The sequence below is a fragment of the Moschus berezovskii genome, chromosome 19, assembly GCF_049115385.1.
Source record: "Moschus berezovskii isolate FMDL1 chromosome 19, NW_MosBer_1.0, whole genome shotgun sequence".
NCBI lineage: Eukaryota > Metazoa > Chordata > Mammalia > Artiodactyla > Moschidae > Moschus > Moschus berezovskii.
This window is the reverse complement of record NC_142478.1, coordinates 3,914,421-3,931,841: the sequence shown is the minus strand read 5'-3', so window position 1 is coordinate 3,931,841 and position 17,421 is coordinate 3,914,421. Positions and strand designations below refer to the sequence as shown.

At 39.7% G+C, this 17,421-nt stretch overlaps 1 protein-coding gene across 3 annotated transcripts in view; it reads right to left on the bottom strand.

Annotated features, from left to right (window-relative positions):
- Positions 1-478: 478 nt before the first annotated feature.
- The window catches only part of MAP9 (microtubule associated protein 9), a 49,453-nt gene continuing 32,510 nt past the window's right edge, over positions 479-17,421 (bottom strand). For all 3 annotated transcript variants that reach the window (XM_055405136.2, XM_055405137.2, XM_088827904.1), the window contains exon 14: positions 479-6,393. In XM_055405136.2, coding sequence (XP_055261111.2) covers positions 6,271-6,393 — 123 coding nt within the window. In that variant the 3' untranslated portion in view covers positions 479-6,270. The remainder of the gene's footprint in view (positions 6,394-17,421) is intronic.

Sequence of the window (17,421 nt, the reverse complement as noted above, 5' to 3'; positions counted from 1 at the left end):
TGGTTATGCGGGTCATTAGGACCTTTCTTGTGTAGTTCTTCCTTGTATTCTTCCACCTTTTAATTTCTTCTCCTTCTGTCAGGTGCTTACCATTTCTGTCCTTTATGACCCCTATCCTTGCATGAAATGCTCCTTTTCTATTTCCAGTTTTCTTGAATAGATCTCTAGTCTTTTCATTCTTTTGTTTTCCTCTATTTCTTTGCATTGTTTACTTAAGAAGGCCTTCTTATCTCCCCTTGCTATTTTCTGGAACTCTGCATTCAGTTAGGCATATCCTTTTCTTTCGCCATTGCCTTTTGCTTCTCTTCTTTCCTCAATTATTTGTAAACCCTTCTCAGAGAACCACTTTGATTTCTTGCAATTTTCTTTGGAATGGTTTTGATCACTGGCTCCTGAACATGTTATAAATGTCCACCGATAGTTCTTCAGGCACTCTGTCTACCAGATCTAATCCTTTGCATCTATTCATCACCTCCACTGTATAATCATAAAGGATTTGATTTAGGTCATACTTGAATGGCCTAGTGCTTTTCCGTATTTTCTTCAATTTAAGCCTGAATTTTGCAGTAAGGAACTGGTGATCTGAGCCACAGTCAGTTCCAGGTCTTATTTTTAGCCCTTTAGCCCACAAATAAAACTCATACCATATTTCCTATGATTATGAAATGAAACTTGAACTCAGTAAATATCACCCAATAAAATACATGTTGAATGATTCACTTTTAATGCATATGAAATTATGCTACTAAAAAGCAGACATTAAATACATGTCCTAATATAATTCTTAAAACATCCTTTCAGTTCAGTTGCTCAGTCGTGTCCAACTCTTTGCGACCCCATAAATCACAGCACGCCAGGCCTCCCTATCACTAACTCACGGAGTTCACTCAGACTCATGTCCATCGAGTCAGTGATGCCATCCAGCCATCTCATTCTCTGTCGTCCCCTTCACTTCCTGCCCCCAATCCCTCCCAGCATCAGAGTCTTTTCCAGTGAGTCAACTCTTCGCATGAGATGGCCAAAGTATTGGAGTTTCAGCTTTAGCATCAGTCCTTCCAATGAACACCCAGGACAGATCTCCTTTAGAATGGACTGGTTGGATCTCCTTGCAGTCCAAGGGACTCTCAAGAGTCCTCTCCAACACCACAGTTGGGAAGAGTTTAGTTCACTCAAGTCAACATTATACAACTACAGGTAATATATATACTTCAAAATAACCAAATAAAATGAAATTTTAACATAAAAAGAATTCAGAGAAGTCTCCAGTTAAATGTTACATAGCATTCTTTATTTCTGGTAGCCACTGTATCCAGGAAGCAGGATAATTGATAGTATCTTTGCTTTGCATAGAATGGAAGCATGTGGGTTTAAATATTTTTTAATAGAGCATTATTGGAAGCAGAGTCAAAATTAAATCAGGACAGTGAGTTTTTTTGTATTAGTTTATTCTTGGGAACGATTTTGAGAAACATCAATTTCTCCTATTTTGTAAAATTCCTTTTCTCTACTGTGTCTTAGCCCAAGTTTCAGAATTTTGAAAACTACAGTACTTCCCCACATTTCCATGAGAATGTAGGTGCACAAACACTCTGACCTGAGGTTATGGAGAAGGCTATGGAAGAGCAAGGACACATCTGAGAGTATGAAAATCAATGACATTAATAATGGCAGAGTATCAAAACTGCAGGATGGTGGACAATCTACAGCTGGGAAACCTGATGCCTGAGTTATAACTCCAGATTTCTTATGGTCCTTTGTGTGAGAACAGGCAAGTGCAAGGCTTTGGAAATCAGTCTCTTTAACTTAGAAATAAGAATTTGGGCCAGGTTTATTAAATTATTAAAATCTCTTTCAGATGCATAGTTATATCACTCTATGGTACCAAACTTTGGACAATTAACTAACAGCTACTGCTTTGGCAACAGTAAAAAACATCAGTTTCAGTACTATTTAAAAGAGTAAATGAACTACTCACATTTTCAAAATGTGGTACAATGCAAACCATTGGAATACTGTTATCCCTGAACAACTCTTACTTTCCTTTCGTTTATAATTTTATTTATTTTTGGCTGTGCTGGGTCTTCATTGCCTCATGGACCTTTCTCTGTCAATAGTTGCAGGGAGTGGGGCTCCTCTCTCTAGCTGTGGTGCCTGGGCTTCTCATTGCAGTGGCCTCTCCTGTTGCAGAGCACAGGTTTTAGGTTGTACTGATGTCCATAGTTGCAGTATATGGGCTCAGTAGTTGCAGTTCCAGGGCCCTAGAACACAGGCTCAAGAGTTGTTGGGCACAGGTTTTGTTGTTCTGAGGTATGTGGGATCTTCCTGGAATGAGTATAAAACCTGTGTCTGCTCTTCTGGCAGGCTAATTCTTTACCACTGAGCCACCAGTGAAGCCCTAGTTCTTATTTTCTTACATTAAGAAAATTTTAACCTCTTACTGATTTAAAATGCCATATCATTTCTTTTTATTTATGTAACACTAATTTTTTGGTTATTATGAACTTTGATTTTGAATAAAATGGTGGTGTTAGTGGTAAAGAACCTGCTTGCCAATGAAGGAGACATAGGAGACTTGGATTCAACCCCCTGGGTCAGGAAGATCCCCTGGAGAAGGAAATGGCAACCCACTCCAGTATTCTTGCCTGGAGAATCCCATGGACAGAGGAGCCTGGTGGGCTACAGTCATAGGGTCGCAAAGAGTCAGACACAACTGAGTGACTTAGCACAGTTTTCTTGGTTATTATGAAACTTCAGTTCTGAATAAAATTTTATTTTTTAGTATTATTAAAATTTCTAGGGAAATTGTTCTCAGTAATGTTTTAAAATATTCATTAAATTGCTATTTACTTTGAAGTGTCAGCATTTTTCAAGTACTCAATACAGTTTACAAAAGTAGAAGTTTAATCTGAAAATCTGTAGGATTTTAGTGTTTTTAATTCGAATTAATATTCCCTCATATTCCCGGGTGGTGCAGTGGTAAAGAATCCACCTGCCAAGGCAGGAGACACAGGAGAGAAACAGTTCAGTCTCTGGGTTGGGAAGATCACCTGGAGGAGAAGTAAATGTTAACCCACTCCAGTATTCTTGCCTGGAAAATACCATGGACAGAGGAGTTTGGCAGTCTCCTGGGGTTGCAAAGAGTTGGACATGATTGAGCTCACACATATTTTAAGAAAAACTTAATACATGTTAATTATATTGACATCTCATCAGTTTAAAAGAAATACAGGAAAATCATTTGCCTTAAATAGATAAACATCTTCTGGAGAATATTACCAGGCTTGATTCTTCTCTTAGGACCTCAAAAACTAAATTCACTCAGCTGCCAGAACTCAGCTTTATTTCTGCTACAGGAGAAGAGGTTATTTCATTCTGTTAGACCATTTAATCAGTACAGCTTGCTGTAAAAAGGAAATAATGTTTTATTTAGCATAGTAAGATGAAAATTCTTTTTGAGGGAAATGACTTGTTGGGTTTTTGCAAACACCTCAATTTCCCTTTTCATTTACCTCACAAGAATGCTGTGGAATTACTATTTAGATTTCTTTTTAGAAGGTCCCAAATACAGGTCACCTCTATATTTTCTTTTTAGTGCTACAAGTAGACTGTCCAGGGAAGCAGAGATTTATTCTTGTACATCAGTCATGTGCAATGTTAACTTACCATTATCAGCCCCATCCATGTTAATCTTGTCACAAACATGTGGTGGGGAAACACACGGCTCAGCATAAGATGTAAATGAAAACAATGAACACTTACTTATTAACCTTTTCCTTATGCTTTGTTAATTAACTATGATGTGATATCAGTTAATTCACTAAGCATGATAAATTAGAAGAAAATGGTCAGGATGCTTAAGAAAATATTTGATGTGAAATCTATCACATACATAGTGATATGTATTTTCTACTTTTCTTTACCCCCATTGAATTTGCAAATATCTTTTAAGCTTTAAATAGCTAATTCAAGACAATACTTAATTTTATTTATGAATTTTTTAAAATTTGTAGCACTGATGTGATCTTACAGAGATATCCATGACATTTTTCCTACTTTGCACATCCACTGCAGAAAGCAGGCTAATCTTCAGAGTGTGAAATCTCCTGACTAACTGTCTCAAAGTCTAAGTTTCATAACCCACTGGGTGTTCTGACATTCAATTAATAGACATGGGCATCTGAATTAACTCTTTAAATATTATGAATTCCTTTTTTCGTTTTTGATTGTTTGATTTCTCTGATTCTCAGTACTTTTATCTGCAAAATGAAGATAACACATACTCTGAATAGCTGTTGTAAAGACAAAAATATAATACTTGTAAAGACCTAGTAGAGAGTATATAACAGATGTTTAATAAAGAGTAACTTTACTCTCATCTATTACTGCATTGCCTCACTGGTTAAAGTAGCATTTCAGCTCAGAGCATACACTTGGTTTGTGATAAACTAGATGACAAGTATGAGTCTGATAAATGAGGATATGCAGGGATCAAATAAATACATTCTTTGGACATTTTCTACAAATTATCTTTTCATAATTTCTTCTAAATATAAGTTATATGACTCTGGATTAGCTAAGAGGACAAAAATTGTCTATTATTTTTTATGGCTTTAGTCTAGAAAATAATAGTAATAGTGATCCTGGACTCTTGTGAAATTTCCATAACTAATGTATACCACTAATATGAAATGGACATCTTTTGATATCAATGAAATAATAAACTGAGATAAAATTTAGGAATAGATATTTTAGAGGCCTGCTCATTATAAAGTGTTTATGATTGTCATTTTAGCAGGAACAGATAAAGTACACTCATATTAAAACACGAGGCAACATTCTTAAATAAAATGCCTCGATGATTTGAATGATTCTACTGAACTACTGCCTCAGCTGACCAAAATTCTAAGTTGTACAGTGTAAATGCAACTACTTTGAGCTAAAGGTTAGTTTTAGAAGAAATAGTATATGTATACTTCGTAGTAATCATTCATTTTATAACCTGAATCTAGATGTGCAATAATTCAGAAATTTAATTATTTCTATGATTAAGGTACTAGATGATTTTCTTTTGATATTGGGGAATAAACACCTAAATAACATGCACAGGTTAGTGCAAGTCATCATGGATCATCAGAATATAAGAATTATCAGGACATGTTAAAGGGTTGTATATTTCAATGGTTAAAAGCAATATGATTATTAGCTCTTCATTTTTGGCAATTTACCAGATGGCACAATAGTAATCTGCCTGCCAATGCAGGAGACACAAGAGAAGAAGATCCCCTGGAGAAGGAAATGACAACCCAGTCCAGTACTCTTGCCTGGAAAATCCCATGAACAGAGGAACCTGGCGGGATACAGCCCACGGGGTTGCAAAAGATCAGTCAGATGCGACTGAGTCTGCAAGTACACACACATTTAGAGATAAAAATGCCTTCACTGCTTTCACATATTAAACTCCAAAGCATCTTTTTCATTGTCAGCAGAAATGATCAGCATTAATTAAAACAGACTCTTCTAACTATAAATAACTGAATAAATAGTTTTAAAGTTAGTTTGGCTAAAATTGTTGAACTGATAAATGACTAAATAAGGCAAGAATCAGTTCAGTCGCTCAGTCAGAGTCTCTGAATCTTTGCCACCCCATGGAGTGCAGCATCCCAGGCCTGTCAGTCCATCACTAATTCCCGGAGTTTACTCAAACTCATGTCCATTGAGTTGGTGATGCCATCCTACCAACTCATCCTCTGTCGTCCCCTTCTCCTCTTGCCTTCAATCTTTCCCAGCATCTGGGTCTTTTCAAATGAGAGTTCTTTGCATCAGATGGCCAAAGTATTGGAGTTTCAGCTTTAGCATCAGGCATTCCAATGAATATTCAGGACTGATTTCCTTTAGGATGGACTGGTTGGATCTACTTGCTGTTCAAGGGACTCTCAAGAGTCTTCTCCAATACCACAGTTCAAAAGCAATTCTTTGGCGCTCAGCTTTCTTTATAGTCTGACTCTCACATCTCTACATGACTACTGGAAAACCCATAACTTAGACTAGACAGACCTTTGTTGACAAAGTAATGTCTCTACTTTATACTGTCTAGGTTGGTCAAAGCTTTTCTTCCAAGGAGCAAGCGTCTTTTAATTTCATGGCTGCAGTCACCATCTGCAGTGATTTTGGAGCCCCCCAAAATAAAGTCTGTCACTGTTTCCATTGTTTCCCCATCTATTTGCCATGAAGTGATGGGGCCAGGTGCCATGATCTTAGTTTTCAGAATTATCAAAACACTTTTGAGAACACAATTCTACTTGGAGGGCTCCATGGAGGAAGTGTCTCATTTTCAAGAAAGGGATGGCGTTTCTTTTGTTTTCGTTCAATTCTTTCCTTCCTTTCTTTTTTTTCCTAAAGAGAAAACAAAAAAACTATAAATTTATGTACAAATATGATCATTATTTTAAAATCGAGTTGCTTGCTGAAGAACAAAATAATCATTATAAGGTATTTAAATGTCATTTGTTAGCTTTGCTAAGTCGTGTCTGATTCTTTTCAGCCCCATGAACCGCAGCATGCCAGGTTTCCCTGTCCTTCAGTATCTTCTGGAGTTTGCTCAAACTCATGTCTATTGAGTTGGTGATGCTATCTAACCATCTCATCCTCTGCGCCCTCTTCTTTCCTTGCCCTCAATCTTTCCGAGCATCAGGGTCTTTTCCAGTGAGTCGGCTCTTTGAATCAGGTAGTCATAGTACTGGAACTTCAGCTTCAGCATCAATCCTTCTAGTGAATATTCAGGGATGATTTCCTTTAGGATTTGATCTTCTTGCTGCTCAAGGGACTCTGAAGAGTCTTCTCCAGCACCACAATTTGAAAGCATCAATTGCTCCATGCTCAGTCTTTTTTATGGTCCAACTCTCACATCCATACATGACTACTGGAAAGTCATAGCTTTGACTATTCGGACCTTGGTTGGCAAAGTGATGTCTCTGATTTTTAATATGCTGTCTAGGTTTGCCATGGATTTTCTTCCAAGGAGCAAGCATCTTTTAATTTCATGACTGCAGTCACTATCCAGTGACTTTGGAGCCCATGAAAACAAAATCTGTTACTGGTTCCACTTTCTCCCAATATATTTGCCATGAAGTGATGGGACCGGATGCCAAGATTTGTTTTTCACTCTCCTCTTTCACCCTCATCAAGAGACTCTTTAGTTCCTCTTTGCTTTCTGCCATTAGAGTGGTATCATCTGCATATCGGAGGAGGCAATGGCACCCCACTCCAGTACTCTTGCCTGGAAAATCCCAGGGACGGAGGAGCCTGGTAAGCTGCAGTCCATGGGGTCACGAAGAGTTGGACACGACTGAGCGCCTTCACTTTCACTTTTCACTTTCATGCATTGGAGAAGGAAATGGCAACCCACTCAAATGTTCTTGCCTGGAGAATCCCAGGGACAGGGGAGCCTGGTGGGGTTCCCTCTATGGGGTCGCATACAGTCGGACACGACTGAACCGACTTAGCAGCAGCAGGAGCAGCATCTGCATATCTAAGGTTGTTGATGTTTCTCCCAGTAATCTTTATTCCAGCTTGTGAGTCATCCAGCCTGGCATTTTGCATGATGTTCTCTGCACAGAAGTTCAGTAAGTGGGTGACAATACATAGCCTTGATGTACTCCATTCCCAATTTTGAGTCAGTTGTTCCATGTCTGGTTCTAACTGTTGCTTCTTGATCTGCATACAGATTTCTCAGGAGACAGGTAAGGTGGTCTGATATTCCCATCCCTTGAAGAATTTTTCACAGTTTGTAGTGATCCACACAGTCAAAGGATTTAGCAGAGTCAATGAAAAAGAAGTAGATGTTTTTCTCAGTTCAGTTTAGTTGCTCATTCATGTCCGACTTTTTGCAACCCCATGCCAGGCTTCCCTCTCCATCACCAACTCCTGGAGCTTGCTCAAATTCATGTCCATCCAGTCGGTGATACCATCCAATCATATCATCCTCTGTCATCCCTTCTCCTCCTGCCTTCCATCTTTCTCAGAATGAAGGTCGTTTCCAATGAGTCAGTCCTTCACATCAGGTGGCCAAAGTACTGGAGCTTCAGCTTAAGCATCTGTCCTTCCAATGAATATTCAGGACTGATTTCCTTTAGGATTGACTGATTTGATTTCCTTGCAGTCCAAGGGACTCTCAAGAGTTTTCTCCAACACAGTTCAAAAGCATTAACTCTTTGGTACTCAGCTTTCTTTACAGTCCAACTCACATCCATACATGACTACTGGAAAAACCATAGCTTTGACTAGACAGACCTTTATCGGCAAAATAATGTCTCTGCTTTTTAATATGCTGTCTAGATTGATCATAGCTTTTCTTCCAAGGAACAAACATCTTTTAATTTCATGGCTGCAGTCACCATCTGCCTTGATTTTGGAGCCCAAAAAATAAAGTTTCTCACTGTTTCCATTGTTTCCCTATGTATTTGCCATCCATTGTTTCCCTATGTATTTGCCATGAAATGATGGGACCAGATGCCATCATCTTAGTTTTTTGAATGTTGAGTTTCAAGCCAACTTTTTCACTCTTCTCTTTCACTTTCATCAACACACTTTTTAGTTCTTCTTCGCTTTCTGCCATAAGGGTGGTATCATCTGCATATTATGTATTTCTGGAAAGACCTTAATTGGTTAGAAAGCAATAGCAGCTAGGGAATGTTGCTGATTTATAAGTATACTATCAACAGGCATTAGCACACTACTTAATTATTTTAAATATTAAAAGTGATAATATTTTTAAAGAATTATGTAAAATAGGAAGAAAAAGACCTAAAATTCCATAATTCAAAGAGAATAATTGTCAGAAGTTAGTGATGACGTTCAGAGAATAGGGTCTCAGAAATAAATTACTAGATGCAAAGGTTGAGCATGTGACGGCAGCAGAAGATACTTCAGTGTTTACAGATATTTGAATACTGAGGTTCATATTTCTTTGTTTATTATTGAGCTTGAGCACCTTTTCACTTGTTTAGTCTTCTTGTGAATTTTTTGCACAATTATTTCCTCACCTAACGTGATCACTGACCTAGAGCCAGACATCTTGGAATGTGAAGTCAAGTGGGCCTTAGAAAGCATCACTATGAACCAAGTGAGTGGAGGTGATGGAATTCCAGTTGAGCTATTTCAAGTCTTGAAAGATGATGCTGTGAAAGTGCTTCACTCAATATGCCAGCAGATTTGGAAAACTCACCAGTGGCCACAGGACTGGAAGAGGTCAGTCTTCATTCCAATCCCAAAGAAAGGCAATGCCAAAGAATGCTCAAACTACCGCACAATTGCACTCATCTCACACGCTAGTAAAGTCATGCTCAAAATTCTCCAAGCCAGGCTTCAGCAGTATGTAAACCATGAACTCCCAGATGTTCAAGCAGGTTTTAGAAAAGGCACAGGCACCAGAGAGCAAATTGCCAACATCCGCTGGATCATGGAGAAAGCAAGAGAGTTCCAGAAAAACATCTATTTCTGCTTCATTGACTATGCAAAAGCCTTTGACTGTGTGGATCACAATAAACTGTGGAACATTCTGAAAGAGATGGGAATCCCAGACCACCTGACCTGTCTCTTGAGAAACCTTTATGCAGGTCAGGAAGCAACAGTTAGAACTGGACAGGGAATAACAGACTGGTTCCAAATAGGAAAAGGTGTACGTCAAGGTTGTATATTGTCACCTTGCTTATTTAACTTCTATGCAGAGTACATCATGAGTAACGCTGGGCTTGAAGAAGCACAAGCTGGAATCAAGATTGCTGGGAGAAATATCAATAACCTCAGATATGCAGATGACACCACCCTTATGGCAGAAAGTGAAGAGGAACTCAAAAGCCTCTTGATGAAAGTGAAAGAGCAGAGTGAAAAGGTTGGCTTGAAGCTCAACATTCAGAAAACAAAGATCATGGCATCTGGTCCCATCACTTCATGGGAAATAGATGGAAAAACAGTGGAAACAGTGTCAGACTTTATTTTTTTGGGCTCCAAAATCACTGGGGATGCTGATTGCAGCCATGAAATTAAAAGACGCTTGCTCCTTGGAAGGAAAGTTATGACCAACCTTGATAGTATATTAAAAAGCAGAGACATTACTTTGCCAACCAAGGTCCGTCTAGTCAAGGCAATGGTTTTTCCCGTGGTCGTGTATGGATGTGAGAGTTGGACTGTGAAGAAAGCTGATCGCTGAAGAATTGATGCTTTTGAAATGTGGTGTTGGAGAAGACTCTTGAGAGTCCCTTATACTGCAAGGAGATCCAACGAGTCCATTCTAAAGGAGATCAATCCTGGATGTTCATTGGAGGGACTGATGCTAAAGCTGAAACTGCAATACTTTGGCCACCTCATGCAACGAGTTGACTCACTGGAAAAGACTCTGATGCTGGGAAAGGTTGGGGGCGGGAGGAGAAGGGGACGACGGAGAATGAGATGGCTGGATGGCATCACCAACTCTGTGGACATGAGTTTGAGTGTACTCCGGGAGTTGGTGATGGACAGGGAGGCCTGGCGTGCTGTGATTCATGGGGTCGCGGAGAGTCGGACACGACTGAGCGACTGAACTGAACTGCATGTGTATCAGTGTTTACAATTTTCAGAAATTTGCATATTTTCCTGTAGCATTTTATCTACATTACTTTTAGTCCTTAATTTTTTTTAAAAAAGTAATATTTCAGCCATAGACAACTAACCTTTTTAAAGAGTAATACAGTTAAAACCTGCACACTCCCTACCTGTCTTTTGAAATAAAACATGATCAGTACTTGTGCAGCCCTTGCATCCATTCTCTAACTGCACTTGTTTTTTCTCTACTCTTCAGACCTAACCATTACTCTGAATGTAGTGCTGATAGTTGCAGCACATCTCTTTTTTTTTTTTTCAAAAACAATTTTAGGAATCTTTACTTAAAAACAACCTTATCTTAAAATGGAGTAACTTTGGTTTTACGAGCAGCAAGCAAAGTACAGAAGCAAAAATGCATTACAGGAGCATTAAGTTTTACATTAGGTCACAGCATCTAATCTGAAATCACACCCATAATATCATTTTTCAGGATATCTGGGAAATAGTCAGCAGGGTCCCTTCATAGACACATATCTGACCATGTGACACCATTTCATGGCCATTGTGTCCCGCGGTGCTGGGAAGGCTCATTCCCAGGTCTAGGGAAGGCAGCACATCTCTTAATACCTTTATCATGCATGTATTCATCCCCAAATAAGTTTTTGGCAGATTTTAAACATTTATGCAAAAAGGTGTTACTGTTGGACTCTCAAGAGTCTTCTTCTGCAACAGAATTTGAAAGCATCAATTTTAAATCAATGCTAAACGGTACCATGGATATATTCTTTGGCAACTGTCTTCTTTATCATCATATGTCTAAGATACATCTCTATAGAGCTATAGCTCTAATTCAGTGATGCACAGAATCCTAGTATATCAACATATCACAATTTGTAACATACCTATTTTGGTCTTGAAGACATGATGTTCTAATGTTTTCCTCCCACGCAAAGACAGTGCTGCTGTAAATGTCTGATTCCTTGTCAAGAATCTCCATATACATGCCTAGGAGTGAAACTGCCAGTTTGTAGGGTATGAATATGTTCGACTTTGCTGGATGACAGCAATTTATTTTCCAAAGTTGTAGGAAATTATCGTCCAACAACCTATCAGTCAGTTCAGTCAGTTTAGTTGCTCAGTCATTTCCGACTCTTTGCAACCCCATGAACCGCAGCATGCCAGGCTTCTCCATCACCAACTTCCAGAGCCCACTCAAACTGATGTCCATGGAGTCGGTGATGCTATCTAACTATCTCATCCTCTGTCTTCCCCTTCTCCTCCTGCCTTCAATCCCTCCCAGCATCAGGGTCTTTTCCAATGAGTCAACTCTTCGCATGACGTGGCCAAAGTATTGGAGTTTCAGCTTCAACATCAGTCCTTCAGTGAACACCCAGGACTGTTTTTTCAATGATCCAGGAAATGTTGGCAATTTGATCTCTGGTGCCTCTGCCTTTTCTAAAACCAGCTTGAACATCTGGAAGTTCACGGTTCACGTATTGCTGAAGTCTGCCTTGGAGAATTTTGAGCATGACTTTATTAGTGTGTGAGATGAGTGCAATTGTGTGGTAGTTTGAGCATTCTTTGGCATTGCCTTTCTTTGGGATTGGAATGAAGACTGACCTTTTCCAGTCCTGTGGCCCCTGCTGAGTTTTCCAAATTTGCTGGCATATTGAGTGCAGCACTTTCACAGCATCATCTTTTAAGATCTGAAATAGCTCAACTGGAATTCCATCACCTCCACTCACTTGGTTCATAGTGATGCTTTCTAAGGGCCACTTGTCATTCCAGGATGTCTAGCTCTAGGTGAGTGATAACACCATCATGATTATCTGGGTCGTGAAGATCTTTTCTGTACAGTTCTTCTGTGTATTCTTGCCACCTCTTCTTAATATCTTTTTCTTCTGTTAGGTCCATACCATTTCTGTCCTTTATTGAGCCCATCTTTGCGTGAAATGTTCTCTTGGTATCTCTAATTTTCTGGAAGAGATTCCCATTCTGTTGCTTTCCTCTATTTCTTTGCACTGATCACTGAGGAAGGCTTTCTTATCTCTCCCTGGTATTCTTTGGAACTCTGAATTCAAATGGGTATATCTTTCCTTTTCTCCTTTGCTTTTTGCTTCTCTTCTTTTCACAGCTATTTGTAAGCCTTCTCAGACAGCCATTTTGCTTTTTGCATTTCTTTTTCTTGGGGATGGTCTTGATCCCTGTCTCCTGTACAATGTCATGAACCTCCGTCCATAGTTCATCAGGCACTGTGTCTATCAGATCTATTCCCTTAAATCTATTTCTCACTTCCACCGTATAACTATAAGGGATTTGATTTAGGTCATATCTGAATGGTCTAGGGGTTTTCCCTACTTTATTCAATTTAAGTCTGAATTTGGCAGTAAGGAGTTCATGATTTGAGCCACAGTCAGCTCCTGACCGGAGCTTTTTTTTTGCTGACTGTATAGAGCTTCTCCATCTTTGGCTGCAAAGAATATAATCAATCTGATTTCGGTGTTGACCATCTGGTGATGTCCATGTGTAGAGTCTTCTCTTGTGTTGTTGGAAGAGGGTGTTTGCTATGACCAGTGCATTCTCTCGACAGAACTCTATTAGCCTTTGCTCTGCTTCATTCTGTGCTCCAAGGCCAAATTTGCCTGTTACTCCAGGTGTTTCTTGACTTCCTCCTTTTGCATTCCAGTCCCCTATAAAGAAAAGGACATCTTTTTGGGGTGTTAGCTCTAAAAGGTCTTGTAGGTCTTCATAGAACCGTTCAACTTCAGCTTTTTCAGTGTTACTGGTCAGGGTATAGACTTGGATTACTGTGATATTGAATGGTTTGCCTTGGAAAAAAATCAGATCATTCTGTCGTTTATGAGATTGCATCCAAGTGTTGCATTTCAGACTCTTTTGTTGACTATGATGGCTACTCCATTTCTTCTAAGGGATTCCTGCCCATAGTTGTAGATATAATGGTCATCTGAGTTAAATTCACCCATTCCAGTCCATCTTAGTTTGCTGATACCTAGAATGTTGATGTTCACTCTTGCCATCTCCTGTTTGACCACTGCCAATTTGCCTTGATTCATGGACCTAACATTCTGGGTTCCCAGGTAATATTGCTCTTTACAGCATTGGACCTTGCTTCTATCACCAGTCACATCCACAACTGGGTGCTGTTTTTACTTTGGCTCCATCCCTTCATTTTTTCTCGGAGCTATTTCTCCACTGATCTCCAGTAGCATATTGGGGATTTCATCTTTCAGTGTCCTATCTTTTTTCCTTTTCATACTCTTCATGGGGTTCTCAAGTCAAGAATACTGAAGTGGTTTGCCATTCCCTTCTCCAGTGGACCACATTCTGTCAGATCTCTCCACCATGACCCATCCATCTTGGTTGGCCCCACACGGCATGGCTTAGTTTCACTGAGACAAGCTGTGGTCCGTGTGATTAGATCGACTCATTTTCTGTGATTATGATTTCAGTCTGTCTGCCCTCTGATGCCCTCTCTCAGTACCTACTGTCTTACTTGGGTTTCTCTTATCTTGGGACATGGGGTATCTCTTCATGGCTGCTCCAGCAAAGCACAGCCACCACCCCTGACCTATACTTACTTTTTATTTTGTATTATTTTGTATCCTATTGTTTGGAATTTTACTGTTGTTGTTTAGTCAGTAAGTCGTGTCCAACTCCTTGGAAACCTCATGGACTGTAGCCTGCCATCCTACATGTCCATGGCATTTCTCAGGCAAGAATAAAGGAATGGTTTGCTATTTCCTTCTCCAGGGGATCTTCCCAATCCAGAGACTCTGAATTGCAGGCAGATTCTTTAACGGTGAGCCATTGAGGAAGCCAGCTTAATGCTTAAATCTTTTGAAGTATGTATTACAATAAAGAATTGCTTGAAGCGACTTTATGTCCAAATGTCCTGAATAATCCCAATTGTTACTGCCTCACATCCATTAATTTGTCTTACTTTATTATATACTACTGGTAATTTGTGTTACTGGTGGCTCAGATGGTAACATGTCTGTCTACACTGCGGGAGACCCAGGTTCGATCTCTGGGTGGGGAGGATCCTCTGGAGAAGGAAATGGCAACCCATTCCAGACTCTTGCCTGGAAAATCCCATGGACGGAGGAGCCTGGTAGGCTACCAGGCTACCAGTCCATGGGGTCACAAAGAGTCGGACACGACTGAGTGACTTCACCTCACCTCACCTCATTATATAGTACATCCTTACAGGTAACAGGTTCTGAAGAGTCCATGGTCTATTATTCTCCTTGCTGATGCTGTTGTTCAGTTGCTCAGTCATTTCTGACTCTTTTTGACCCCATGGACTGCAGCATGCCAGACCTCCCTATTACCAACTTCCAGAGTTTGCTCAACCTCATGTCCATTAAGTCAGTGATGCCATCCAACCATCTCATCCTCTGTCGTCCCCTTCTCCTCCCACCTTCAATCTTTCCCAGCATCAGGGTCTTTTCCAATGAGTCAGCTCTTCACATTAGGTGGCCAAAGTACTGGAGCTTCAGCTTCAGCATCAGTCCTTCTAAAGAAATTTCAGGATTGATTTCCTTTAGGATTGACTGGTTGGATCTCTTTGCAGCCTAAGGGAATCTCTAGAGTCCCCACCAAAACCACAGTTTGAAAGCATCAATTCTTAACTGCTCAGTCTTCTTTATGGTCCAACTCTCACATTTGTACGTGTACATTTGGAAAAAACATAGCTTTGACTATATGGACCTTTGTTCGCAAAATGATGTTTCTGCTTTTTAATATGCTCTCTAGGTTTGTCATAGCTTTTCTTTCAAGGAGCAACCATCTTTTAATTTCTTGGCTACAGTATTCTCTTTCATTCTGTTAAGCACCAGGACTTTACCATGGTCAAGTAGTATACAAGAAGCCATGCATGAAGTGATTATAAAATCCAAACACATAAATTACTGTCCCTGTCCCTTAGGGAACTTTCAAAATAGATGGTTAGTAAACAAGTACATAAACAACAGACAATTCCAAATTGTGTGAAATTTTATGAAACATAAATTAGCTGTTGTGATTGATAAAAAAAATAAAAGGAAGTTCTTATTTTCAAAGAAAAGTGGATTCAGGCACTCACTTTCAGTGAGATGTGATGGGTAAGAGGAGACACTGGTGAAGTGCATGGAGGAGGGGCGTGTGTGTGAGACTTTCACATAAGGAGAAGGTGGGTGAATAGAGTGCCAGTGTGAACACAGCCTGGCAGGGATGGGAGAGGGTCCCCAATGAAAATGACATGGTGCACGTGTAAGATCTACTACCTACTGTGGCAGGTCATCATAACATTTAGAACACAAGTTAAAATAAAGAGCTGTCAACAGGTAATTTGGAGAAGGAAGACAGAGAGTTGAGAGGTAAACAGGGGACCAGGGCAACAGAGGAGGAGACAGCTATAAATGGAAGGAGAAATCGAGTATGCAGAATGCCCAGAGGTCTAGGATATGGAGCAGGAAAGAATACATCCTATAGGTTAAATGGTCTGGCAAAATAATAACTCTCAAAATGGAGTTCTGGGAAAGGGTTCAGTTCAGTTCAGTCGCTCAGTCGTGTCCGACTCTTTGCGACCCCATGAATCACAGCACGCCAGGCCTCCCTGTCCATCACCAACTCCCGGAGTTCACTCAAACTCATGTCCACAGAGTCGGTGATGCCATCCAGCCACCTCATTCTCTGTCGTCCCCTTCTCCTCCCGCCACCAATCCCTCCCAGCATCAGAGTCTTTTCCAGTGAGTCAACTCCGTCGCATGAGGTGGCCAAAGTATTAGAGTTTCACCTTTAGCATCAGTCCTTCCAATGAATGCCCAGGATTGATCTCCTTTAGAATGGACTGGTTGGATCTCCTTGCAGCCCAAGGGACTCTCAATAGTCTTCTCCAGCACCACAAGGGTTAAGATTGGAGTTTATTAAGGATGGAAAGAATATGAAGAACTAAGTAAGTATAAACAAACTTTCTAGAAGTTTAGCTATAAAAAAGATCAGTGAAATATGGAATTGTAGCTGGAAAGAAATGAAGAATTAACAGAGTTTATTTTTATTTAAGATTATCTATACTGAGACTTGATGGGAATAAACCAGGAAGGTAGAAGAATGTGGATTCATCAGTGAGTGAAATGGTAAGTTCATATTTCATTGTGTGATTGGTATAATCCTGTTTCATATTATTCTGAAAATCTTCCATAGTCTCACATTTTTATCATATCAGGTGAATTTTAGAACCATTTGGTTTCTCTGCTCTACTCTCTTCCAAGAAATGACTGTATACCTGAGAATTAATATAAAATCCAAATAATGATACAGGAATATCTGAAATGTTAATAGCATTTGGTATTTTCATCCTGCAGCCTTGACTGTCTGTTTCTTTAAGTCTATGCTAAAACTATAAAGTGGTTTCCTTGCTTTCCAAAGAGCAGTGGTATTAGGGAACCCTTTGACAATCTCTGCTGAATGGCTTGGGAGGAGTGGCAGTTTGGTAAATTATAAGTTGTCCATGCTTCTTTTATCAGTACATAAAAGGAACTGATAATGTCACAAGAAGAATATATTAATACAAGGGTCCATTAGCATGCAGTTATTCACCTACAACAAAAGAAGCGAAGAAAGGTGAGACTTATTTTTGTCTTAACATTTTGCTCTTCCTCATGAGAATGTTTGCATCCTTGCTATTCCTAGTAAAGAATTTCCTTTCAAAATACTAATTGAGAAAATAAAAGCTGTAATTGGACCACTGTCAATCATCTTAATACTTTAGAGTGGGAGACCCACTTAGCTAGGTGAGGGAAAAGCAGTGACCATGTTGTGTTCTCAGAAACTGACTAAACC